At 44.8% G+C, this 25,797-nt stretch overlaps 1 protein-coding gene across 3 annotated transcripts; it reads left to right on the top strand.

Moving 5' to 3' along the window:
- The first annotated feature begins 929 nt into the window (after nt 1-929).
- On the top strand, nt 930-25,797 carry STOML3 (stomatin like 3). Of its 3 annotated transcripts, none has more exons than XM_019825723.3 (8): nt 930-1,691; nt 4,074-4,207; nt 17,189-17,292; nt 17,372-17,444; nt 19,586-19,668; nt 21,138-21,341; nt 23,198-23,332; nt 25,158-25,797. In XM_019825723.3, the coding sequence occupies exons 2-8, from the start codon at nt 4,156-4,158 to the stop codon at nt 25,380-25,382; spliced, it is 876 nt and encodes a 291-aa protein (XP_019681282.1). In that variant the 5' UTR covers nt 930-1,691; nt 4,074-4,155; the 3' UTR covers nt 25,383-25,797. The 3 variants fall into 3 exon arrangements, with proteins under 3 accessions (XP_019681282.1, XP_044908239.1, XP_019681276.1); XM_045052304.1 differs by having other exon boundaries at nt 930-1,989; XM_019825717.3 differs by lacking the exon at nt 930-1,691 and having other exon boundaries at nt 3,006-4,207.

Genomic DNA, 25,797 nt, shown 5'->3' with positions numbered 1-25,797 from the left:
ACTTAGCAAACCAGGAAAAGAAGGAAGCTTTATCAGGTAAGGAAATCTATAAAAATAGAGCACACATTATTCATAACTGGAATTTTATAAAAATCCCTTTAAAATCAGAGACTGGTCAAGTAAAACGTAATTCAGCATTGTACTACACACTCTAATGTGCTAAGGTACAAAAAAGAAATAAAACATAACTGGAAAAGAAGATATAAAGCTTAGTGAGATTTAAAAATATATATTCAAAAGTCAGTTGCATTTTCAAATATGAGGAACAGCAAAAAATGCCATTCAAACAAAGGGAAACACCAGGCAATGGAATACTACTCAGCACTGAAAAAAAAGAGGAGGTGTCAGGCTATTAAAAGACACAGTGGAACTTTTAATGTATAATACTAAGTGAAAAGCCAATCTGAAAAAGCTTCCCTATGATTCTACCTAAGTGACATTCTGGAAAAGGAAAAGAAAACCATGGACAGACTGGAAAGGCCCGTGGTTGCTAGAGTTTGGGGGGGGGGGGCAGGGAAGGATGCAGAGGTGGAGGGAAGAGGATTTTTTAGGGCAGTGAAAGTAGTCTGTATGATACTATAGCGATGGATGACATCCTCCTGATAGTATACATTTTTGCAAACTCGCAGAATGTACATCAAGAGTGAATCCTGATGCAAACTGTAATGAGTACGGAGAATTTTTTTTTTTAACTATATGACAGTCATTAAAGAGAAACTATTTAAATGGAGGATCCACAATCATCATGGTTACAAATAATACATACTCTTCTCAAGACCATGAAGAACCTGCTCTACGAAACACCAAGACTTATTGGGCCTTAGAAACTAAGACAATGAAGAATTCATTGGAGATAACCAAAATGATAGTGGAATATAATAAGGAAACCATGAAAACCCACTCGTAGGGAACTAATTTATAACAACTGGCACGGAAGATCAGTTAGATATCAGGAGCTGGAATGGAATTAGGGCTTCTAAACACATAGCTGTCCGAAAACAAACAAACAAGTAAACAAACAAAAACCAAACAACTGTCCTTACTCAGGACTTTGCCCTAGTTCGGTACTTGACAGAATGAAAACGTAGAAACACACGGGAAAATGCCCATTGGGAGTACATTCCAGCAATTCCTGACCCGCTTCATTCCCCCACCTTCACCACTCCCCCACGATGGGGGGGGGGAGAAAATTCCAGTAACGGGGCCCACGACGGTTTATACTTGAGACAAGAGAGGAGGAAACCTAGAAAAGGATCCCGTGTTTCATTCATCCCCGGAGGCCCGGTTGTTCCTTGCTTGGTGCAATCAGTCTTGCTTTCTAGGCTGAGATACTTACAACGTTTTGCAGGAAGAAGAAAAACAGTTGCTTAGTCATCTTCCACAGGGATGCATGTGTCGCAAGCGCGCTGCGGGCTCCCGCCAGCCGCCACCAGGGAACAATTACTGCTCCTGTTGTTTTGAGCGTTGCGCCTGCGTGATGGGCAGCGCTGGCGTTAAGTGCTATTTGGCGAATAGTAAGGGCGGTATTTAGAAATGACCTGAACTCGTACTTCCCATTTTGCAGCATGACTGTGGAGGGTCGTCCGATTCGAAGGGCGAGGGGCTTCCTGTGCCAGGCAAGGAGAGTCCGTGACCGAGTCGCAAGAAATGATGGAAATAGGAAGTTTTCCTGTTGCTCTTTTCCATGAGAGGTTAGTCCCAAAGTGACGATGACGCAGTGATTAAGCAGAGGCCAGGAAGAAAGAGTGGAATGCACGGATTCACAGAGCCGGGAACTGGGGGCGGACCCCCAGTTTTCAAATTTGCAGCAAGTTGGAGAAGCCTTAGGCAAGCGAGAGGTGGGGAGTGCTTTGATTCACCTAATCAATCCCTACTCAAGCATACATTTGCTGGAAGCAAGGATGAAAGAGTACTGTGAAGGTTAGCCCAACATCCTCATTTCAGAAAGAGAACTGACTTCCGAGAAATGCAGCTCAGCTGTCATCGACGGTAATAATAGTCACCATTTATTCATGGTATTAATCCAATGGTAATTATTTGATAACATAATGAGTATTTTACACGGAACATTTCATATACTTCTCATGCAGACAGCTCTGATAGAGACCATTATCAAACCCATTTTACAGATTAAAATAAAACACAACATGAAGGGGGGGGTGGTTGGTAAATGAGTTACCCAGTGTCACATGACCAGTTTGTAGGAGAGCCAAGACTTCTTTATACCCAGGCGGTGCGAGCCCAGGGCCTGCTTTCTTATCCACTGTGCCTCTGGCGTGATTTCCACATCAAGCCATAACCAAGGATGTATGGGCACAATGCAGAGAAAAGTATTCTACAGCAGACACACGAACTCTGTGCACACGTATCTGTTTTAATCTGAGTTTCTGGTCCCTGGCGTCCTTTCCCAAAGTTCTAATATTCCATATTAATTCTTATAATTACAAACTGTGCATGACAGTTTTTGCTATTACTGTAATTTGAGTTTGTAGAGGAGGCAATTAAGAGTATCGAGTAGTTGGCAAAAGTACCCCACAATCTGGGAGAAGACAATAGCTAGATAGTTGGGGAAGAAAGACCGGAAAAGACAGGATGACCTGGGAAAGATCCGAGTTTGTTCTTTATCGCTTTGTTTTCACACCTGGGAAACAAAATATCGTTTGGAATATTGATATAAGAAAGATGAACATCGGGGTGCCTGGGTGGCTCAGTCGGTTGAGCGTCCGATTTCGGCTCAGGTCATGATCTCGCAGTCTGTGAGTTCGAGCCCCGCATCGGGCTCTGTGCTGATGGCTCAGAGCCTGGAGCCTGCTTCGGATTCTGTGTCTCCCTTTCTCTCTGACCCTCCCCCGCTCATGCTCTGTCTCTCTCTGTCAAAAATAAATAAAACATTAAAAAAAAAAAAAAGAAAGATGAACATCATTAAAGTAGAAGATTGCTCTTTCTGTAGTGGAGGAAGACCTACATTGTCCTTGACCGTAAGTGGTATGATGAAAGAAGCACTCCTGAGACAGGAGCCTGGGGACCTGAATTCGAGAAACAGGGTTGCCATTTGTGAGCTGTTATTGTTGACAAATTACTTATTCATTCATTCTACATGTATCTGTTGGGCATCAGCTATGTGCCTGGGTTGTTCTAATGCTGCAGGTGCCATGGCAAAAAAATAAAGAACTAGTCACACCCCTTAAGCAAGTTATTGTATAGTTCAGGGGTCATCAAACATTTTCTGTAAAGGGATAGAAAATATTTCAGGCTTTGCAGGCTGCATGGTGTCTATAGCAAATACTCAACTATGCAGGTGTGGTACAAAAGTGGCCACAGCCAACACAGAAACAAATGGATGTGGCTGTGTTCCAGTAACACTTTATTTACAAAAATCGGTGGCAGACCAAATTTGGCTAGCAGGCTGTGGTTAGCCAACGCCTAGTCTAGAGGAAGAAGCAAGTATCAACCAGATAAGTGTGCATGTGGCAACATATGCAAAGGCCCTGTGGCACAGAGGACACAGATAGCTTTAGTGGGGTTCATAGAAGGTCAGTGTGGCTATTTGCCAAGTGAGTGAGGGGATTACCATGTGAGTGAGACAGGAAAGGGAGAGAGGGGCAGACTAGCAGGAACTCTGGGGGCACTTAAAATTTTAGTCTTTGCCATACTAACAGTTGGCAGTCATTGGATTCCTTTAAGCAGGATGGTAACATGATCAGATTCAGGTTTTAAAAGATCACTCACTACAGTGTATAGATTGAATTGAATGAAATCTCATCTGAAACATAAGAATAGGTAAACTATATCAACAGTTCATGGTGGTGAACAAATCACACAAGGTGCATAAAAGTGTGTTATGAAATATAAACGATGTAGAGGATTACCTAGAGCTGTTTGACAGGAAGCAAAGGTCATGTTCTTTTGAATGTTCTCTATGAACAAAGGCAGTCTGAATTCATGAAAGAAATCGTTTTGTTTATGGTAACGGGCTTCCTTCACCAGGGAAACTGCTCCTTGGGGTGCTCCAGAAAGACGAGGGACTTCTCTCTCGCGCTCATTCCGTCTCTGTCTCCTTTCCCTCTCCCAAGCACATCGGGGTGCTGCCTGGAGCCCAGGCCTGGCTCCAAACCCGTGAAAATTGGCCGAGCATAAAAGCTTCTCAAGAATGAGATGGATCCTGGGGCATCTTCCCCCGAGAAGCTGGATAAAGAGAATTTAGTGGGTAAGTCCCTCTTTTCTGCCCTAAGCTTGTTTTTTGTACGTTAAGCAGAGCGAGAGCCGTGGCGTTTGTGAGAGTTACAGGGTTACCCATGAAGGGGATTGATACATATCGGGACTGGCGTCAATTCCAGTTGGAGCCCAGGATTTTGGATTCATTGCTTTTTGTGGCTTTGTTTTTTCTTCTCAAACTGCAGTCTATCATCTGCTCTTTTCTTCAATGTTAGCTAGAATTTGTGTTTGTCTTTACATTCTTTGTTTTTCTTTTTTTGCATTACATAGCAAAGACCCCAGGCTGAAATGTATCCGTTTTCAACTATCAGCTGGTGATGCTGTGATTAAAAAGAAAAGTTGATGTGAGCTGCATCATGTTTGGTACATGGAGGAAAGTTGAGGAAAATAAAAACTTAGGCCATAAGCGCTACTACCTTGAACGGCACGTCGGTATTATGAAGCATTTTGCTTGCATTATATTTTTAAATATTTTTTTTAACGTGTATTCACTTTTTGAGAGACAGAGACAGAGTGCGAGCAGGGCAGGGGCAGAGCGAGAGGGAGACACAGAATCTGAAGCAGGCTCCAGTCCCTGAGCTGTCAGCACAGAGCCCGACGCGGGGCTCGAACTCACGAACCGTGAGATCATGACCTGAGCCGAAGTCAGACGCTCAACCGACTGAGCCGCCCAGGTGCCCCAGATTTTTAAATCCTACAATAATTTTGAGGTAGCTTCTTGCATGATCTCATTTTATGAGGGAGAAAACTGAGTTTGGGGGAGCTTAAAAACTTGTTGAACTTCCAGAAAGTGATGATACACATGTGTAGGTATGTGCATATGTGTGAGGAGGGAGAGGGGGTCCTTACCCACCCTCCCTATACTTTATGCTGCTGAAGAAGTCCCAATGAAAGCTAGACATAGAGAACACATTGGGCATTATCGATTTGTAAAAGGAAAAGTATACGTGTAGAGATATTTATCTACATCGATATGTTGGAGGCAGTAAATATCCCTTGGAAGCTAAGAGGGAGGTCTCTCGAGAATACCTTCCATTATCTTTTTAACCAAGAAGTTTGCTGAGACATTTTAGCTTCCAATCAACAAGAGAAAGCAGCAGCTGGGAAAATGGTATGGCTGGAGCTCCAGACCCGTGAGATATTTAAAACTGTCCACAGGGTTACTCGGTTTTGGTATTTTTTAAATATAGTGAAAACCCTGCACTATCACAGTGCAAACCGAGATGGAGCTTCTATGTCACAACTTCTTTTTTTTTCAACGTTTATTTATTTTTTGGGGGACAGAGAGAGACAGAGCATGAACGGGGGAGGGGCAGAGAGAGAGGGAGACACAGAATCGGAAACAGGCTCCAGGCTCCGAGCCATCAGCCCAGAGCCCGACGCGGGGCTCAAACTCACGGACCGCGAGATTGTGACCTGGCTGAAGTCGGACGCTTAACCGACTGCGCCACCCAGGCGCCCCCCCCCCTTTTTTTTTTTCAACGTTTATTTATTTTTTTGGGACAGAGAGAGACAGAGCATGAACGGGGGAGGGCACAACTTCTGATTTCATATGCTTTTGGCAGTTTATGAGAGATGTGGCATCGGTCATTCTCTGGAGATTGGGGGGGTGAGTTCGCCCTTGCCCTCCTCCATCTTGGATACGTCAAGGAGCTGACCTTAGTCAGTGTTTCAAACTGTGCGGAAATTTCCACTTACAAATGTGGAGGGAATTAAATGAGTGATTGAGCCCTTGTTGTCACCTCCAGCAGGAGACTTCTGCGGTACTGTGCCACTAGCTTGTGGCACAAACGTCCGGAAGCCACCAGTGTGCATCTCTTCCCAACTCCAAGCTCAGTGACATCACAGGGGAGATCAAATCTATAAAGTGCTATAAATTAGGGCTCCCTCCCCCCCTCCACCTGGTTGTTAAACACGTACTCCTGTAACGTGTTTACACGTACTCATGTAACGTACTCATGTAACTCAGGACGACACTACTCATTAGCCGTTGGCTTCTCTCACACTCCTTATTTTGTTCCTTTTCTCTTTAAGAATTAAAGTGAAGCCAATTGGAATCTTAATCATCCAAATCTTGGACTTTCTTCTCCATGTTAATATGAAAAAAAATTTTTCCCAGGGAGTTTTTTGCAACACAGGGGGCTTTGGTCCTTATCCCTGGAAGGCCTGGTACTCTAGTTCTGGGATGGGCTCACGATTTTGCATCCAAGGAAGTTGCAAGCTGGTGAGGTTGCCAGGCTGAGACCACACTTCGAGTAGCACAAGATTTCTTTCTAGCAATTCTGTGTTTTCCCTGAAGAATATCCTTTGATGCAAGCTGGGTACACATTTCAGAGAAACAGGCAGGAGGAAAAATGACTTACAGGTGATGAAAAGATAGTATTTACCAGGAGGGGTTCACTTCAGATTTTATGTCGGGCACCTAAAATCTTTGATTCTCTGAAGAAAGAACCAGGAAGGTGCTGAGACTGTACTTCACTGACTGTATCTCCACAGGATTGGAAATGAATAGAAAGAGGAAGAACTTGTAACTCTACATCCCCAGGCCCAGGGAAGGTGATCTCGATCAACACACTTTTTATTTTTCCCCTGGGAGGCATCCAGGTTTTCCTGCTGTGGAAACAGAAAGGACTTTTTTCTTTTTTTACTTGATGTGATTAAGTTTCTTATTTAAAGATCCACTTTTAATATTATAAAGGTATCAAAAATTAAGAAAACTTAGGACAGTCTTGCGGAGGAAGAAAAATTTCCCCTTACCCTTCAAAGACTCTTCTGGCTGGCCTCGGAATTAAATTGACCTGAGACTGACTAACGGGAGATAATCAAATCTAATTGTGTACAAACAGGAACCCCACATGCATAAGAGGTTCAAAGACAGAAAGATAAAATGGGGTACATATGTCATCCTGACCTACGGAATGGGCCAGCGCCCTGGGGCCCCAAAGGGGAGGAGGGCAATTCTCAGGGCAATAAGAGCAGGTGCTTGGTAATTACATGTTTGCTCGGCCACAGAGATGGGTCACTTAGAGAAAATTCATCTCTGGTAAGAACTCTCATTCTGGGAAAACCCCCGATTTAAGTTCTTCTAGGTAGTTAAGGGAGGAGCAAAGATCTCTCTTGAGCTCACTGGGTCTTGATTTCTCCTCCAAATACTCACATGCCAAAGCCCACTTTAGGGAGATTTGTTCTGACCCCCTTCAGTATAAACCGATCATACTCGTACTGTTCAGAATTAACCACTGTTAATATTTGGGTCAGTTTCTTCCAATATTTTTCCATGCGTGTATTTTGTGCTGATTGGGATCATATCGTCCATAGAATTTTTCCTTCTGCTTTTTTCTTTTAACATCATACCATAGGCATTTTCATGTTTTCATAAATTGTTTACAAAAATATCCGTGATGTGATATTGTGTGGGTATGTGGTGGTTTGCTTCATTATCTCTCCACTGGACTCTCAGAGAGTTTTTTACTTACCTGTGTCATAAATAACACTATCACGAGACTGCACCTAAATCTTAAGGACAAAGTATCTGTTGTTGCTGTTGGCCATGCTGTTATTTCATACAGAAAAGGGAGGTTGAGGAGACAGAAGAATGACGCAAGCAGGGGAGAAGACAAACCTTTTCTCTACCCTTTTAGGTTCTTGGCGGGTCTACTAATTAAATGAACGTAAGACACCTCGCGGGAGAAAAACACCTCGCGTGAACGTGAGAGGCTCTACAACAGTCAGGCAATTGAGGGTTATGTGCCATCCTGAGCTAAGAAGAAGGGGGCGGTGGGCTGGGGCTTCCAACACACAGGAAGGGGAGAAGGGCAAACGTTTGGTAAATAAATGTTTGTCATACCACAGAAACCGTGGGACTCGGAGAGGAATTTAAACGAACAGGTCCTGCCCATCTCCCCTTGGCTAACCACACCCTTTGTAATGATCTCCGATGATCTCTTCCTGGACCAAAAGCTCTTCTTGAGTCTTTTGGGCCTTGCATACCTGCAGTTCAGAATAATCCGTGTGCCAAAGCAGCCCGTTCTGGGGAGGCTCATTCTGGACGCCTTCATAAGGAAAACATGTTCTTCGTTTTCTTCTCATAATGGTTTGGGGGTTTGGTACAGCAGTAGCGTGAAGGACAAAATGTGAGGCCAGATGGTTCTCAGTTTAATTGCCTCTCTGGAGAGCAGGCAGAATCTCTTCCGATGGATCATTATTTCCAGACAAGAGGCGTCAAACTGATCACTAAATCTATTGTGCTGCTGAACATCATCCTTTTTGTTTGTTTGTTTTTGAGCATCATTTTTGATCATTCGGTGCATTTGGTTGCCATTCACCTCATTCGTTTGATGAATGAATTTAAAATCTACCGTGTGTCAGGAGATGGAGACCTAAAAATAAAATGCCTGCTCTCAAAGCCCCACAAATCTCCAGGCAAGGCACACGAGTTAGCTGAAAATTACAACATCCTATGAAAAGCCACGATGGAGGGTGTACGAGAGAGTCAGAAGAGGAGCGCCCAAAGGTGGGGGTGAGAGAGAAGACTCTTCCTAGAAGAGGTGACGAGTGAGGGGAGCGGTGTGGCCAGGTGAGGGAGAGGAGAATGGGGGACGTGAAGGGGGGCTGGGGGCCACAAAGGCCCACGCAGAGGCACAAAGATGTGTGAGGACACTTGTGCTTAACTCTAATACAGGTGTTAGTATGTGGCTTAGTCAGCTAGACCCAGAGGTGACAGACCAAAGCCCTGCCACCTGAAAAACTGAATTGAAGATTTCCTCAGAGCCCGTGTGTCAGCCTGGTCTCCTAATGCGCGCTTGGGTGTTGCTGCATTTGACTGATGGGATGAAGGCTCATTGGAACTCATCGTGAGGAGGCTGCAGGCAAGGTTCCTCTGGGGGAGGTCATGACACGGGCCACACGAGGGGCTTCCCTTGGGTTGGCTGTGCTTGAATTCTTAAGCTGAAGGTGGGAGGGCATAAGGCGTTAGAAGCAGTTATTTTTACACCTTCTTGAACGTTTAAACATTCTATTTCAAAATATGTCTTCCATATTTCTATAAGAGACCCCACGGCACAAAGGAAATCAGTATACGTGTGTCATCAGGTTCACGTAACTATTCAGCACCGATCATCGTTCTGTAGGTGAGACGTAATTATCACATTTTAGAGAACCCTCATGGTTATGAAATGTGGTAATCATAGGTGTAGCGACGATAAGATCACCACCTAGCTCTGATTTAGTAGTTTTGCACTGAAGATCTGGTCTCTCTCTCTTTCTTTAAGTAAGAACTTACAGTCAGGGGCTCCATTGCTTTAGGAGGCAGATACATTCAGGGGTAGGGATTTATTGTACATTCTTGAAAATGTCGTTCTTGCCCACATAGAGGGGCCATCATCTGGACGGACCAGAATATCCACAATGTATATGTAGAATCTTATCTGGTAAAAGAAAGCAAATTACCAAATAAATAAATAGATAAATAAATAAAATATTATGTAAGTGCTCAGCGTAACAAATGCACCAAAGTTAAAAGACTTAGTGAAGACTATTGCAATAGAAGAGAGAGGCCACAACTCAGTGTGAACCAACTGTTGAAACAAAGGCGAATAGGGTTTCTAAAGCCTGGAGCGAGCTACTGGAAAACGAGTGGGGGAGCTTAGGAGATGGTCAGAGGCCATCGGTGTTTGCTAATACCCTTCTCTCATCTTTCTGACAGGCGGCATATTTACACCTTGCAGTGAGGTGCCCACGGCAGTCAGGCTCCCGCACCCCACAAAACATTGGGAGTGCTACCTTCTTAGAGGATTACATTTCAAAAGAAGGGCTCCCAGGTGCTTGAGAAAATAATCCTAGCAAGAGACTTTTAAAAATCTTCTTAAAAAAGATTTATGTCTTGGGGTGCCTGGTTGGCTCAGTTGGTTAAGTGTCAGACTCTTGATTTCGGCTCAGGTCATGATCTGGGCTTAGGTCATGATCTCACAGGGGGCTTGTGGGTTCAAGCCCCGTGTCAAGCTCTGTGCTGTCAGCACAGAGCCTGCTCCGGATTCTCTGTCTCCCTGTCTCTCTGTCCCTCCACTGATCTCTCTCTCTCAAAACAAGCAAACAAACAAACATACAAACATAAAAAAAAAAAAAAAAGAAGATTTATGTCTTGAAGGGGCAGAGAAAGAACTTACCATAAGTGTTTCTAAAGAAAATGCTCTAAGAAAACAGAGATTCTAGGGGCCAAGAATCTATAAAACTCTGTTTAATGTTTAGTCAATCTGATGGAAATGTTAAGAGTGTCTTTTTTTTTTTTTTAAGTTTATGTATTTTGAGAGGGAGACAGAGAGAGAGAGGGAAAGAGCATGCTTGTGATCAGGGGAGGGTAAGCGAGAGGGAGAGAGATTCCCAAGAGGCTCTGCATTGTCAGCACTGAGCCTGACCTGGGGCTCCAGCTCATGAACAGCAAGATCATGACCATGAGATCATGACCTGAGCCGAAATCAAGAGTTGGACTTTTAACCAATTAAGCCACCCAGGTGCCCTACAAGTGTCTTGACCCAAATACACCTCTAGGACAATGCTAGGCAGCGTGTTGGTTGGTTAGAGGGCCTCCTGATACGGCTAATATCCTTTACATGTAACCTAATCCGCGCAACTAGTTATTATTGTGTTAACAGAGGAGGAAACTAAGACTTAAGTGGCTTGCGTGGTGAGTAGGATGTCATCCAACTTTCACGTGAAGGCGTCTCAATTAGAATGTGTGGTGAATGACTCAGGGCCTCCACTGCTCATCGGGGCCGGGCACTGTGTCCATCTGTCCACAGGCTGGCTTTGCTGAAGGTTTCCCATTCTGTCTGTCCTCTCTCTGAGAATGCAGAGTAAGCAGTGAGTTTTCCATCCTCAATACTAGCCTGACCTTATATCCTCTGGTTTTTATTTGATTGATTGATCGATTTTTAATATTTATTTATTTTTGAGAAATAGAGTGTGAGCGGGGGAGGGGCAGAGAGAGAGGGAGACGCAGAATCCGAAGCAGGCTCCAGGCTTCGAGCTGTCAGCACAGAGCCCGACAAGGGGCTCGAACTCACGGACCTCGAGATCATGACCTGAGCCGAAGTCAGACGCTTGACCGACTGAGCCACCCAGGCACCCCTGTTTGAACTATTTATTGAAGTGTGAGATACATACACATAAGTGCACAAGTCTTAAGTGTTTATCTGGAGAGACTGAATAGACAAACAGACAATGGCTGGACCATATATAAAAATAGAACTCTGAGGAACAGCCTGTAGCCGCCTGTCCCCCAAAACAACCCCCTTTGTCTGTAAGAACGAGCCCAGGAAGCCAGCCTGTCAGGAAGTCAGTCTTGCAAGAAACTAGATTATCTCTAGTGACAACTCAGGAAGCTAAACAGTAACTTCTGTAACTATCAGTACCAAAGGGCCTAAATAACTGACAGCTTCTCTACTTTTTGTCCCTGCCTCCAACTTAGGACCAACTAACGAAAGCCAAGTCTGCTCCTTTACCCAATCACAGGGGATGCCCAGCTTCCAGGGAGCCCAGCTATAGCTTCCCCATGCCAACAGCCTCCAGTCGCGTGAAGCCTTCCCCCTTTTCCACCATGAAGCCCCCCGACTCCTCTGTCCGCCTTTCAGTCTCTGACAAAACTCAAGTGACAGAGGCTGACTCTTGTGCCAGATAGCAAGGCTCTGGATAAAGAAACTTTGCTGTTCTCATTTGACTGGTCTTTGTGTATTTCCACAGCCTTGATATGTGTAAGTCTCTGCGATCACCACCCTGATCGAGATATGGAGAATAACAGCACCTAGAAAGTTTCCTCATCCCTTCCCAGAAAATACCCAACCCCATTAATTAGAGACAGCTACTACTCTGAATTCAAACCTAATACATTAGTTTTGCTTGTTTTTGAATGAGATGATGCAAAATAAGTGAGATCTTACAGTATATATTCCTATACATAGGGTAAGAATATATATAAGTATAATATAATAAGTATATTACACATGGGATCAAAACACATGCCCTCTTGGGTCCGGCTTATTTTGCTCAATATTTTGTTTTGAGATTCATCTGTATTTTGCATATGGTGGTAGCTTTGTCTTTTTTTCTTTCTGGGTAGTACTCCTTTATATGAGTATGCCACAATTTTATTTATTCATTTTTACTATTGATGGGTTAGGGTGGTTCTACATTTCTTGAATTTTATGAATAAAATTGCAGTGACCATTCTTGAACGTGTTTTCACTGTCATTACCTCTCATTTCTCTTAAGTATTACTTAGAAGTTGAAGACTGAGTCATAGAGCCAGTGTGTTTAACTTTAGTAGATATTTTCAAATAGTTTTTCAAGCTGATCGTGTCAATTTGCATACCTGGGGGTTCGCTGCGCACAACCTTGCCACAATGTGGTATTGTCTGTCCTTAACACTTGCCTCTCTGGAAGCGGTGTATTATTATCTCATTGTGGTTTTGCTTTTCATTTTCCTGATGTGTAGTGTATGTCCTTCTGTCCTGGTGTTTTGAAACAATGTCACAAAAACCCAAACAGCTATTTCTGCTTAGAGAAGAAATAACTGTTTTGTAGTAACACGGATCTGCGGGCAAAGGTCGTAGGTAGTATTGACCTGATATTTAAATACTATTGACCGAGCCAAAGTAAGAAATAAGCAACCAAGTCACCTCGCCTGCTTTACTAAAATTCGTTTCTACTTCGAGTGCCATATAAGTGGGGATTTGGAATAATCTCCCTTACTTCCTGGCCTCACCCAAGTAAGTTATCAATCTTGCTTTAAGCGTTTACCCCTAGTCCTAAAGGTTATGTAAGTTTCCTCTGGTGCTACAGGCCGGGGCTAAATGCAGAAACAAAGCCCCGGAGGCATGCCTCTGTAAGTGAGGCTCCGTTTTGCCTCATTGCCTAAATCATTAAAGGCACACAGGAATTACTGTCTGTTTGGGAGACGTGTGGGTCCCAGTTTGCCTAAAAAGAGATTAAGATGATGATGACACCACTAACCAGGAAGTTTTCGGGCTGCAAAATGAAGGCTGGGCCTCCGTTATCCCTGAAGTCCTTCCAACTGAAGTCCCGGGGTCCTTCCCCCCAGGGTCAGCAGTGCAGGGTCTCGGGTTCTGTGCGTCACGGCTCTGCCTTTCTCTTTCCAGCTCGAAGGAAGTGTAGTGACTGAACATACTGCTGTTCTTTGTCACAGCCACATACAGGAGGGAATCGCCACTTACATTGCCAGGGGGACATTTCCTACAAGGCAGCACAGCAAAAACCCGACCCTGTGACTTGTCTCTCCTGTCTCTCTCCTGCAGACATGAACCCTTGCTGGCAAGTTCCCCATCTTCTCCTCCTTTGTATCCTCGGGCATGATGCCTGGTCTAGAACTGGGAAAATACTGCTCAACGGAGGGATGAGAAATCGAGAGGAATTTGTTGGGGGTGGCAAAACGCAGTTCTCTGCGGGGCAGTGGGCGTACGAGGATGGCCATGTGATATTGTGACAATTACAGAAAAGACACCTCCGTGGATTTGGAGGAAGCGGGAGAGAATTAGGCGTGCCGCGAGCTTAGCGGGTTAATGCCCAGGTTGTATGGGGCCTTTTCCTTCCATCAGGAAGGCTCCTGCAGCAACCTTGTGGAGGTTGCAATGGAGGCAAGGTGGAGGTTCTTGAAGATCCTTGGTAACGCAATCCCTGCCCATCTTCTCAGTCAGAATGGGGAGCCTGGGTCCCGCTTCCCAACACTTGCTTCGTGGGTTCTCTGTGAAGGGGAGGCTGGAAGATCGCCTCTGCTCAAAGCCTGTACAGCTGGCTGGCCAGGCTGGCTGCTGGGCCTGCAGGGAAGCTGGGTAACTGTGCTCCCAGCCCCACTTTAAGGACGGCTAATGACACCCCCGGGCTCCGCAATTCTCCCAGCGGTAGTGGCCTGGGGGATGCTAATGCTCAAGGGTAAATCTGGGCAGATTAATCACACTCTCATCTGTTGTGTCTCTCAGCACGTTTAGTACCTAACAGAGCCTCACTGGCAGCTGGTGAGGCAAGGGCTTGATGGGGCTCCGGAGGCATGCCGACGGTTGGGGGGGATGGGCCTGGTTCTCCGCCGCAGACACTTGCTCACGCAGCGTGGTGTTCAGAGCGTAGCTGGTCTGGAAACGTCTAGCGCTCCCTCAGGGCACAGAGTGTAGCTGGTGTCCTTGTTGGAGCCCAGCTGCCTGTGTGCCTTGCCCTGCTGGAGTCACAGCCCCGGGACACCCCAAGGGGCCTGAATAGCAACGACCGTCACCGAGATTCCAGGGAAGTGCAACTTGTCCCCGAGAGAACGTGTACGAGCACGGGTTCGGGGGCGGGGGGGGGGGGAGGGGGGGACAGTGTGCGGTAATTACGAAGAATGAGGTCGATCTGCACGTGCTGACATGAAGCATCTCTAAGATACGTTCGGTTTTTAAAAACGGAGTTTAGTGTGGTGCCACAGCTCACCAAATCTACAAATGTAAGCATTTTTAATGCTTGTTTATTTATTTTTGAGAAAGAGAGAGAGAGAGAGAGAGCACAAGCAGGGGAGGGGCAGAGAGAGAGACACACAAAATCTGCAGCAGGCTCCAGGCTCTGAGCTGTCAGCCCAGAGCCCAATGCCAGACTTGAACTCATGAACTGTGAGATCATGACCTGATCTGAAGTTGGATGCTTAACTGACTGAGCCACCCAGTGGCCCCGAAGCCAAATGTTTTCTAATGATAGTTACATGTATATAAATACATTGAATCGGTCTATAATGAAACGCACCAAATCAACAACTATGGGACCATTCTAGATAAAAGTGGACTAAGGGGAGGACGGTCAGGGGGACTTTGGTTTTATCCATGTTGCTTTGGATTTTTTTTTTTTTTTTACAATGAGAATGTTTATAAACAGGCTGTGTCAATAATAGTTTAAAAAGCGCTAATAAGCAAAATGCAGCAAAGATTCTATTAGAATGTACAAAATGTCTTTTTAGCCTGCATAATGATAGTCGAATCCACTTCAGTGTGGTCCGAGGCTTTGGAAGGTGATATTTTAAAAATGTAAACTTTGGGGGCTCCTGGGTGGCTCAGTTGGTTAAGTGTCCGATCCGACTTCAGCTCAGGTCATGATCTCACAGTCCGTGAGTTCGAGCCCCGCGTGGGTCTCTGTGCTGACAGCTCAGAGCCTGGGTAAACTTTGGGTATGCAGGCCAGCCGTTATTGCTATTGAGTATATCTTTATATGTGTCTAGAGCCTATTAAAGGGCATTTGCCCCAAGTTTTTAATACTAAATATGTGTCTAAAACTTAGATGCTTCTCATCTGTCGGAATGTCATAATTGAGAAGACTCAAAATATCTGGTGAGGAGAAGCATGTGGAAATAGCCACGGTGTCACAGTGTGCCATTGATGACAGTGTGGGGTGGTCTGAAGTCTTTGAAGGGCACTTACCGCTTAACAAAATTGTAAATACTCATCTCTTTGACCTAACGCTTTCACTGCCAGGCATTTACCCTACATAAAGTGTGTAAAAACACATATTAGAAAGCACTCATCACAAGATTGTTTGTAAGCGCGAAATCCTAGAACTCTCCTGAATGTTCATACGCTTCTGGCGTGGGCACTGACGAGCCAGTAACAGTAAAGTGGATAAGTGAGGATGCTTTTGAGGTGGCATCAGTTAGACCTAGTGACTTCCACGGCTGAACAGGGAAGGGGCAGCGATAACCCTGTGTCTCTAACGTGGACAATAAGGTGCATGGTTTAGGCATTAATGGAGCTAGAGATAGTGCATGTTGTTTGTGGAATTATCTGGGGGAAGGCATCTAGTATGTGCAGTTAATTCGGGTGCTTGTGTGGAGAATAGGACTCAGTTGGAGGAAGTGTGGGGTGAGGTGGGGCGGTCGTCAAGAAGAGGAGAGGGAGAAGGAATGAGAATGAAAAAGAGGGTGCAATAGTGAATATAAACAATAAAATAAGCATACAGGGTCAGCCAGACCTGTGGGTCTTACAAACATGAGCTCGAAAACCTGAGAAATTATGTAATTGAAGTGGTGAAAGCTACCAAGTTTTAAGAGATTGGAGTCTGATTTGAAGTTAGCGTTGTAGGGCCATAGTCTTTAAGCCAAAATGGCCCTGTTATCATAACGTGGGATTAGCAAAAAGACATCCAATGTAATGAGTCAGTGTAACAAGATTCTGTGAAAAGTCAGAAATGTCAAATACCAGTGGCTGACAAGTCCCTGTAATATCTGTAAAATGAGAATAAGAGTAATAATATATATTTACTAATGTAGATGTTAATGTATGGGTCAAGTGCCAGATAAGAATTGTTTCATTTAGTCCTCATCAAATCCTTCAAGCTAGTTGACTGCCATCCCCAGCCTATAGATGAGGAAGTGGAGGCTTAGAAAGATTGAGTGCCTTGCCTAAGACCTCAGCACCGGAAGGTGAGAGATCTCTCGTAGAAACTCATACCTTGGGCTCTTCAAAATGGTTTTCCTGCCACACTGTCTCCCTTTGGGGGTAATGATACCTACCTGTCTCCCTAAAAGATTGTCTTGAATTTCAACCTGGAGAACCCTGGGGGCAAAGGAAGTTGTCTTTTAAAATGGTACCCTAGTGATTCTGATGTAGGTAGTCCATACTCTGGGCAACCGTGTTTTATATGTTTTGAGGATTATAAACCATGTCAATCCTACCAAATAGAATGGTAGTTATTATTACTGATTGCTATGAGAGTTTGCTTGGAAGGGACAGGTCAATTTCAGTCTAAAGCCCTGAGTGAATAGTGTGTGTGTGTGTGTGTGTGTGTGTGTGTGTGTGTGTTTACTGCATTTGTAGGTGTGCATGGATTTAGATCTCCGCCTCAGTGCCATCAGGCATGGCCAGCCATCTGGGTAGTATCCTTACTCATGCAGCTGAATGGCTTTTTCTAAGAACCACATAAATTACAGGCTTGCTTCCTCCTCATTTTCTAGGCATCAGCAGTAAACGGCTTGGTGTCTGTGGCTGGATCCTGTTCTCCCTTTCTGTCCTGTTGATGATCATTACCTTCCCCATCTCCATATGGATGTGCTTGAAGGTAATACCCTGGGAAATAAATTGGACTCTGTATGAGCTGATGAACCATTAAGACTAAATGCTCTCCCTTAATCTCTTAGATCATTAAGGAGTATGAACGTGCTGTTGTATTCCGACTGGGACGCATCCAAGCTGACAAAGCCAGAGGGCCAGGTAGGACACTGTGGGTGCCCCTGACAAGGATCAGGGGCACCTAATACTATGACTATTGCCACCAAAACTTTTCCCGGCACCTTCTACTGAGAAGAAAAAAAAAATCACAGGAAGCTGGAACCCTTGCCTCTCTGTATAATTGAAGGATGTGGTTCTGTTATGCAAGTTAATATGAATGACCACTAAACCATTAGTTTGAGAGTTTGGAAATCTGGTTCTGTCTCTTAACATTTCCCTCCGAGAGATTCAATGAACCTGAGCAAACAGTGGCTCTGTTACGTTGGCTGGATGTCACTTATTACCGAGACCACTAAAGGAGTGACAGAAGAATGAGGGGAGGGAGTAAATGGCCAAGGTAGATGATTAAATTACTCAGGAAGAATATTCCAGGAGCTGGTTTTTGATTCTCAGTCTTCGAAAAGAGCTAATGGAAAAGTAAAAGGCAATTTCCTCTTCTGGCAGTAGATTAATAGAAATATAGAGCTGGAAGCCATTGTACAACTCCTTTGGCCAAAGGTAGTATTTCTTTTCATCTTTTCTCGTACAATGAAGAGTGTTCTAAATTCATGTTGTAAAAGGATGGGGTTTGGGAGAAGGGGCATGAGAAGGTCTGAGGTACTAAAACTCTAGAAGTTAGATATTGATTTAATTCTCGTAACTTCTCTTGGTCTACATGTAGTTGAACTATATGAAGTGGCTAATATTTGTTTTTGACTCTCAAACATGACAATTTCATAGGATAAATTCTAACATTTTGAAAAAAGAGGTCACCAAAAATAGCATCCTAGAGGATACATGAAAAAGACGGGTTATCTGCAATACCTCTCTAATAACATTTGTTTCCTTCTCCTTGTTATGATGTATGTGAGTAAACACGTTCTCTGTCCAGCTGGACTATAACCCCTCTGGGGGGCAGGAACTCTCCTATCCACCGTGATACTGCAAGTGCTCTGCACTTGACAATGCACCATGGTAGGCACTCAGATACCTGTTGCATAAAAAAATATAAGAAATTTCAAAAGCAGAAGCTTGCTAAAGACAGTTGGTCATTTCAAGTAGTATAATCCTACTTGTGTAACTCTGTAAAGGACCTAAGAGAAAGAATGCAAGAATTATTTATGATGGATGGTCTCATGAGTTTGTCCAAATAGAAGTGTTAGACTCATCCAACTCAGGTGTATCAGACCAAGGTTGACCCCTTGTTGGTTATGTTGCATTTGGTGCGGCCAAATGTATAAGCAGGGTAAAGTTGGATAACTTGGAGGACTCTAGAGAAAACTGTATCTCTCTTAAATGAGTTTTCCCAGAAGATTTCACCACCAGATGTCCCAGGATAACTACTCTCGTCATACGTGTCTCTGGGGCTAATGAGTTACCTCAGAAAGCCATAAGAACTAGAGGGAAACAAGCCAAATTGCTAATGGAAAACCTCTTCACTTTTGTAAGTTGTCCATTATGCTTTAATAATGCAAGTATTAATAATAAGTTTTGCCAATTCTTTTTTTTTATATGAAATTTATTGTCACATTGGTTTCCATACAACACCCAGTGCTCATCCCAATAGGTGCCCTCCTCAATGCCCATCATCCACTTTCCCCTCCTTCCCATCCCCTATCAACCCTCAGTTTATTCTCAGTTTTTAAGAGTCTCTTATGGTTTGGTTCCCTCCCTCTCTAACCTAACAATAATAACTAGTTGTGCGGATTAAGTTACATGTAAAGGATATTAGCCGTATCAGGAGGCCCTCTAACCAACCAACACACTGCCTAGCATTGTCCTAGAGGTGTATTTGGGTCAAGACACTTGTAGGGCACCCGGGTGGCTTAATCGGTTAAACGTCCAACTCTTGATTTCGGCTCAGGTCATGATCTCATGGTCATGATCTCGCAGTTCACGAGCTGGAGCCCCAGGTCAGGCTCAGTGCTGACAATGCAGAGCCTCTTGGGAATCTCTCTCCCTCTCGCTTACCCTCCCCTGATCACAAGCATGCTCTTTCCCTCTCTCTCTCTGTCTCCCTCTCAAAATACATAAATAAACTAAAACAGAAATCCTTAAAAATAATGTATCACATAACTGGGATATGATTTGTTGCAGTTCTTTACCATAAGGTAAGATTTTAAGCTATATTTTCATTTTCTTAGGCTTGATCCTGGTCCTGCCCTGCATCGATGTGTTTGTCAAAGTTGATCTCCGAACTGTTACCTGCAACATTCCTCCACAAGAGGTAACGCTGGTTAAAGCTAAATCAACTAGAACTAAAACCTGTATCTTCCCCATTACATGGCCAGTTGACATTTTACAGTTCGTTTTCAAACTATAGGAGGCCTGCTTGAGAAGCCGTGGGTGGGTCCTAAAACCACTGGGCTTTGCTTTGAGAATAAAGCCAAGGGCAAGGGTTGGATTGCTCTAAGCCTTGGAATGGCTAGGAGGGGAAAGTGCCAGAGGACAGAGAGAAAAGGTACAGTTGGCAGAGAATCTGGGGTGGGGAACAATAGACAAGATGCTCGGAAGAGTCAGGTAAGTTGTATAAAGGAGCTAAATTTAATTTGGTGGAGGGCAGGGTTTGGTTATGATATTATCCTTGCTGTCATCTTTCCAGAAGGTGATATATATCTATATATATATCTATATATATATCTATATATATATCTATATATATATCTATATATATATCTATATATATATATAGTGAGTGGATACAGCACAGTGGCTGGGCCTGGGGAAAGAACAGACATTGCACAGAGCCCACTGGCATTTGGATTTCAAATAACTATTTTCAGTTCTTAAAGCACCGTAAATAAATATCCAAGACCAGTAACTGGGCGAAAAGGGAGGAGAAACAGAGTTACTGATAACCAGAAGGATTCACGAAGAGGAAAGAAAATGGGAGTGGGACCTACAGTGTGGGAGGGCAGAGGTGATGAGAGGGTTATGAGTCAACGTTAGTTTTCTCTGGCCCAGGAAACTCGGTCCAGACCCAGCAATCCTCTCACCATGCCACTGGTGGGAACTGAAGAGTCCTTTCTTTGGGATTCGGCCTGTGTCATGAGAGCGCGTTTGGGATGCCTTGCGACTTATCGTGGGCCTTTCCATCAACAGTTCTAGATGGGAGAGGGGAGGCCTAAGTTCTGCTCCTGTGCCAGAGATCTCTCAGTGGCTGCAGAGACCCTTGTCACCTCACTCAGAACGATTAAGGCAGAGCCTCTGTAAAATATAGACTATAGAACATCCTCTCTGTCTGAATGCAGAACGCGGTCTCCGGTGACATCTATGTTTTCTAAGAAGCACTGCTGTTCGTCAAATGTGATAAAAACTGAAAACCAAAAAGTTTTCAGGCATCAGGGAGACAAGCGTTCTACCTGTGTTTAGAGGGTAGAATTCCAGAGAGGTGCTCTTGCTACGTTGCAAAATACAAGTGCTGATTCTCACCAGCGCAAATCAAGGGCCTCGGGGTGTAAGACTTCCCCGAGGTGAAGTTACGGGGCTGGGGACGGACTACAAACGTATAGGAATTTTTGTCGCCAACTACGATGATGTTGTACTCAAGCCAGGGCGGATTTTGGGTGATGCTGGCACGAGCCGTAATCATTAACGCTCTCCTCCGGTGGAGAGGGCTCTTAGGCTGGCTGGCACTTTGTGAGTCGCTGTGCAAGTCGTAGTAAACGCGTGCTTTTCCCTGTTCTTGCCCTCCAGATCCTCACCAGAGACTCTGTGACTACCCAAGTGGATGGAGTCGTCTATTACAGAATCCATAGTGCTGTCTCTGCAGTGGCTAACGTCAACGATGTCCACCAAGCCACGTTTCTGTTGGCTCAGACGACTCTGAGAAATGTCTTAGGGACGCAGACCTTGTCCCAAATCTTAGCTGGCCGGGAGGAGATTGCCCACAGCATCCAGGTAAAGATGCTGGGAATGAAAAGCCCGTATCTTTAGTCGGTTCATTTTAATGATCAGTAATCACCAAACATCAGCAGTTCTAAGAACCCCTCTCACGTGCATGCACACGCACTCACACAAAAACCATATGCACACACACACACACACAGGGCCGCTGTAAACATTGGGCCTCAGTGTTTGGTTTTATTCCTTTCTAATCACAAGGTGTAGATTTTGTTTATGTATTTATTTATTTAAAACAATTTTTAATGTTTTATTTTATATTTGAGAGAGGGAGAGGGAGAATCTGTAGCAGGCTCCAGGCTCCGAGCTGTCAGCGCAAAGGCCGATGCAGGGCTCGAACTCACGACTAGTGAGATCGTGGCCTGAGCTGAAGTCGGACGCTTAACCGACTGAGCCACCCAATCTACAAGGTGGATTTGAATTTTGGAGGAGAAGGGGAGCCATAGGAATTGTACACTTCACCCATTTTGTTTGGAATTCGAAATTATGACTTAGCATTGTTCATGTTAGCTTTTCTGAAGAGCTTAGAGTCCTTTTTAGCTTAGATTACTCCAGAAGAGGGGCCGCCATTTCTCAGTCAGGCTATGTGTTTCTGCATGTAAGTGGAATATTAAAACAGGATTCGATGGAGACAGCACGGGCCTGCCATCCCTGGAAAATCTGACATCACACTACCAATATCAGTAATGACATTGGTAGTAACCATAATTATAATATTGATGAGGACGTTGCAGGCAGCCTCCTCACCTCTTTCACACCCCGGTTTATAGACAGATTTCTGTATGTTTTTTAAATCAATTATGTTTTGATTCTGAGCCTCCCTTCCGTACCTTAGGAGGGAAATTCAGCTTTGGTCTTGGCATCTCCTCAGTCCCTACCGTGGCACAGAGTCCCCAAGGTTTCATGAGATAATATCAGTTCTGCATAACCCTCCAAATCATTTGTAAGAGCCCCATGAGCTTGACAAGTTGGATGTTTCCCCTGCCACAGTCTGGTCACTGGCTCCTTGGGAGGTCTCCCTATCTCCCCGGGTTCTGCAGACATCATGGAAAGGCGAGAGATCACTTGCCATTTGGTAGCACAGAGATCTCTACTGCTTGTCTGATCTTACTGTTTCGCAAGGCAGTTTTCTTTTTCATCCCTCCCCATCCAGGATAACCGATGTGCTATCCTAGGGTAGTCTTAAGTTTTTACAGAGGACAAAAATATCTTTGATTATAGGCTGCTTGTGCTCTACAAAAAAAAAAAAAAATTGTGCCTGGCTACCTGTTTAAAACTGGACACAGGGCAGAGGTTAAATGGAGCAAGGCACGTAATATCTCAAAAAGTACCCTACGATATTTATTGAGTTATCGTGAGGCACTGGTAGATTTCTTACATATATAGTCTCCAAGTCTCACGAGAATCCTGAAAGGAAACCTTTTAAGGATGAGAAAACTAAGAATCAGAGAGGTTAAGCAACTGGCCCAATGATGCACAGCTGCAATGGCAGAGCCGGGACAAAATCCAGGAATGTCTAAGGAGCCAGTGTGCTGCTGCCTGCTTGATGTCCGTGGCAAGAAAATGTGGGCTATTTGCTCAGCTCTAGGTGGATGACATTAGGAATAGTTTGGGGGTCAATCCTGATAGCTTTTGAAAGATCTATCCGGCTATGCTTCTGAATCCTTCCTGGGATTCACTTCAATTCCTGGACGTGATCGGTAAGGACTCCTATTCCTTTCCCAAACGGTCCCACTCCAAATGCCGTGAATACAAAAGGAGAAAAAGAAGAGGGATTTCTCTTGCAAATAGAAAGCATATCGTTAATATCACCTGTCTTCTGAACCGTGGCATTTCTTTTGCTTTGGAAACAGACCTTACTTGATGATGCCACCGAGCTGTGGGGGATCCGGGTGGCCCGAGTGGAAATCAAAGACGTCCGGATTCCCATGCAGTTACAGAGATCCATGGCAGCCGAGGCAGAGGCGACCCGGGAAGCCAGGGCCAGGGTAAGGGCTACTCTGTCTACACTGCAAGATGCCTCCCTTGGAGCAGACAGGAACAGACCTTGAATGGAAGATCAGGCGTTCTCCATTATTTTGTTAAGAAAAGGGTTTCTTTTTTCACGGTCTTTACTGTGAATTTCTTCCTGAATTAAAAGGTAATGGGCAGCTTCACGTACCTTGAGGAAGTCTGGCAAGAGGTCTCGGGTCAGGGGTGACTCTGCGAGGCGGGTCCTAAGTCGGGCTGCATTTCAGAGTCTCCTAGAGAGAACTTAAGGCAGCAAACACTAATTCCCAGGCCTCACCTCGGACTCAGCAAAGCAGAGTTTCTTGTGGCTCAGGAATCTACATTTTTTATTTATTTATTTTTTAAAGTATATTTATTTTTGAGACAGTGAGAGACAGAGCATGAACAGGGGAGGGGCAGAGAGAGAGGGAGACACAGAATCTGAAACAGGCTCTAGGCTCTGAGCTGTCAGCACAGAGCCCGACGCAGGGCTCGAACTCACGGACCGTGAGATCATGACCTGAGCCCAAGTCGGACGCTCAACCGACTGAGCCACCCAGGCGCCCCCAGGAGTCTACACTTTTTAAAGCTAATGACTGTGTGTGGTTTGTTTTTTTTAATTGAAGTATAACTGGCAAAGCTAGATTAGTTTCAGGTTGTCAACACACTGATTCAACAATCCTGTACATTAATCCGTGCTCATCCCACTAGGTATACTCACCATCTGAAAGCTGGTAATTCTGAGGTAGCCAACCGGTGCCTGTCTTTTGAACATTATTGTTAAAGTGCCTACGGGATTGAAAGGGAGTGGTGGTGGTAATTAAATGCAATCCAGGTCAGAATTACAAAATGCGAGCATAGCCTGGCCTCCAATGCTCTTGAATCTGTTGGGCCTACGGTCTTCACGTCTGCATGGATGGGTTTCCTAGAGTGTCAGCAACCAACTAAGATGGGGGGCGCCTGGGTGCCTCAGTTGGAGAAGTGTCTGACTCTTGATTTCAGCAGAGGTTGCGATCTCACGGTCGTGGCATCGAGCCCTGCCTCAGGCTCCACGCTGAGTGGGGAGCCTGCTTGAGATTCTCTCTCTCTCTCTCTCTCTCTCTCTCTCAAAATAAATGAGTAAACGTTAAAAAAAGAGCCCACTAAGAGAAACCTTTCGCGTACCCTCTTCAGAATCTTCCTTGTGAACCAATGCAAGTTTTCCTCTGCTCCCATCCCTTCCCCAGCTCTCATTAATCTGCAAAGCTCCAGCGGCTTCTCAGCAGTGGGCTTGGAGGGTGCTTTGGCACAGAGGCAAAGAGCGCTCACGGCTGGTCTTGGGCAGGAGAGAACTAGGAGGGGAGGGAGCTCTAAAGGAAGCCTTCTAGTATTATCAGGGTGGCACTTGTAGTCAAGAGCAGAGAGAACTTCAAACGTTGGTTCTCACGTTGTAAGAATGAGGCGAAGCTGACAACAGATTCAAAGAAAAACATCTCCTAGGATAAGTAAAAACCACAGAAAGAAGCCAGTTGGAGGCTTTGAATTTCAGACTTCTCTTAGTTTGAGTTAAAGTCAGGGCTTTTATTTTGTTTGCGCATGAAACCTGGGGACTCCTAATTTGTACAGTCTCTCCCGGCTTCCCGCAAACTCTTCATATTCCCCTGATCACATTAAGACGTGAAACTCTCAACCCCACCAACGAAGCAAGTAGAAGAGACCCTTGTGGGAAAGTGGGGGCTGGCAGGGAGGCGTCCGTATGCAGCCGCCGCAGCCGCTGGAAGCAGAAAGCACTAGTTACACCTGTAAACTTTGAGGTCTGAACTTTTTGTATTTCCGTCCCTTTAGGTCCTTGCAGCAGAAGGAGAAATGAATGCTTCCAAATCTCTGAAGTCAGCCTCCCTGGTGCTGGCCGAGTCCCCCATAGCCCTGCAGCTGCGTTACCTGCAAACCTTAACCACCGTAGCCACAGAGAAGAATTCCACCATTGTGTTTCCTCTGCCCATGAATATCCTCGAGGGCATTGGTGGTGTCAGCTACAACGACCACAAGAAGGTTCCTGACAGAGCCTGAGGTCCCCCGGCTGTAGCCAGCCTTTGCTTTGGGAGTTGTTTCTGTCAGAAGAACTCAGCGGTAGAAGTGCGGAGAATCCCAGCATTATTGAAGCAGAGGACTCCCCAGCTGGAATAGCATTAGCGAGGAAATGCCATAGAGGCTAAAAAAAGGAGGGCTGTGTACTTTTATTATTCAAGAGCATGAACAGCATGATCCTTATTGTAATCAGTTAGCTGGCCTTCCTGACTTAAGGCGGGAGCTTTTTTGCAGCGAGGGGAAGAAATCCTTGGGTGACTGTGACTAAGATTTCGGCATTACTTTTGATTGGTTTGAGGACGTTCTGTAGATAATTTATAAAGTCACATAGGCCACCTGTTTACACGAGATGTTTGCTTTATAATTGCCGAGTAAAATTTCCAATAATCGCCACAGA

Source organism: Felis catus, chromosome A1 (genome assembly GCF_018350175.1).
Source record: "Felis catus isolate Fca126 chromosome A1, F.catus_Fca126_mat1.0, whole genome shotgun sequence".
Lineage (NCBI taxonomy): Eukaryota > Metazoa > Chordata > Mammalia > Carnivora > Felidae > Felis > Felis catus.
Note: the sequence above shows the minus strand (reverse complement) of the source record. Positions and strands in the feature narration are given on the sequence as shown.

What these genes read in the sequence shown, in the direction of transcription:
- STOML3 (XM_019825723.3), top strand. Translation starts at nt 4,156, where the DNA reads ATGGATCCTGGGGCATCTTCCCCCGAGAAGCTGGATAAAGAGAATTTA. An exon ending in GGATAAAGAGAATTTAGTGG is followed by an intron (nt 4,208 to 17,188) that starts GTAAGTCCCTCT and finishes CTCATTTTCTAG; the next exon opens with GCATCAGCAGTAAACGGCTT. An exon ending in CCATATGGATGTGCTTGAAG is followed by an intron (nt 17,293 to 17,371) that starts GTAATACCCTGG and finishes TTAATCTCTTAG; the next exon opens with ATCATTAAGGAGTATGAACG.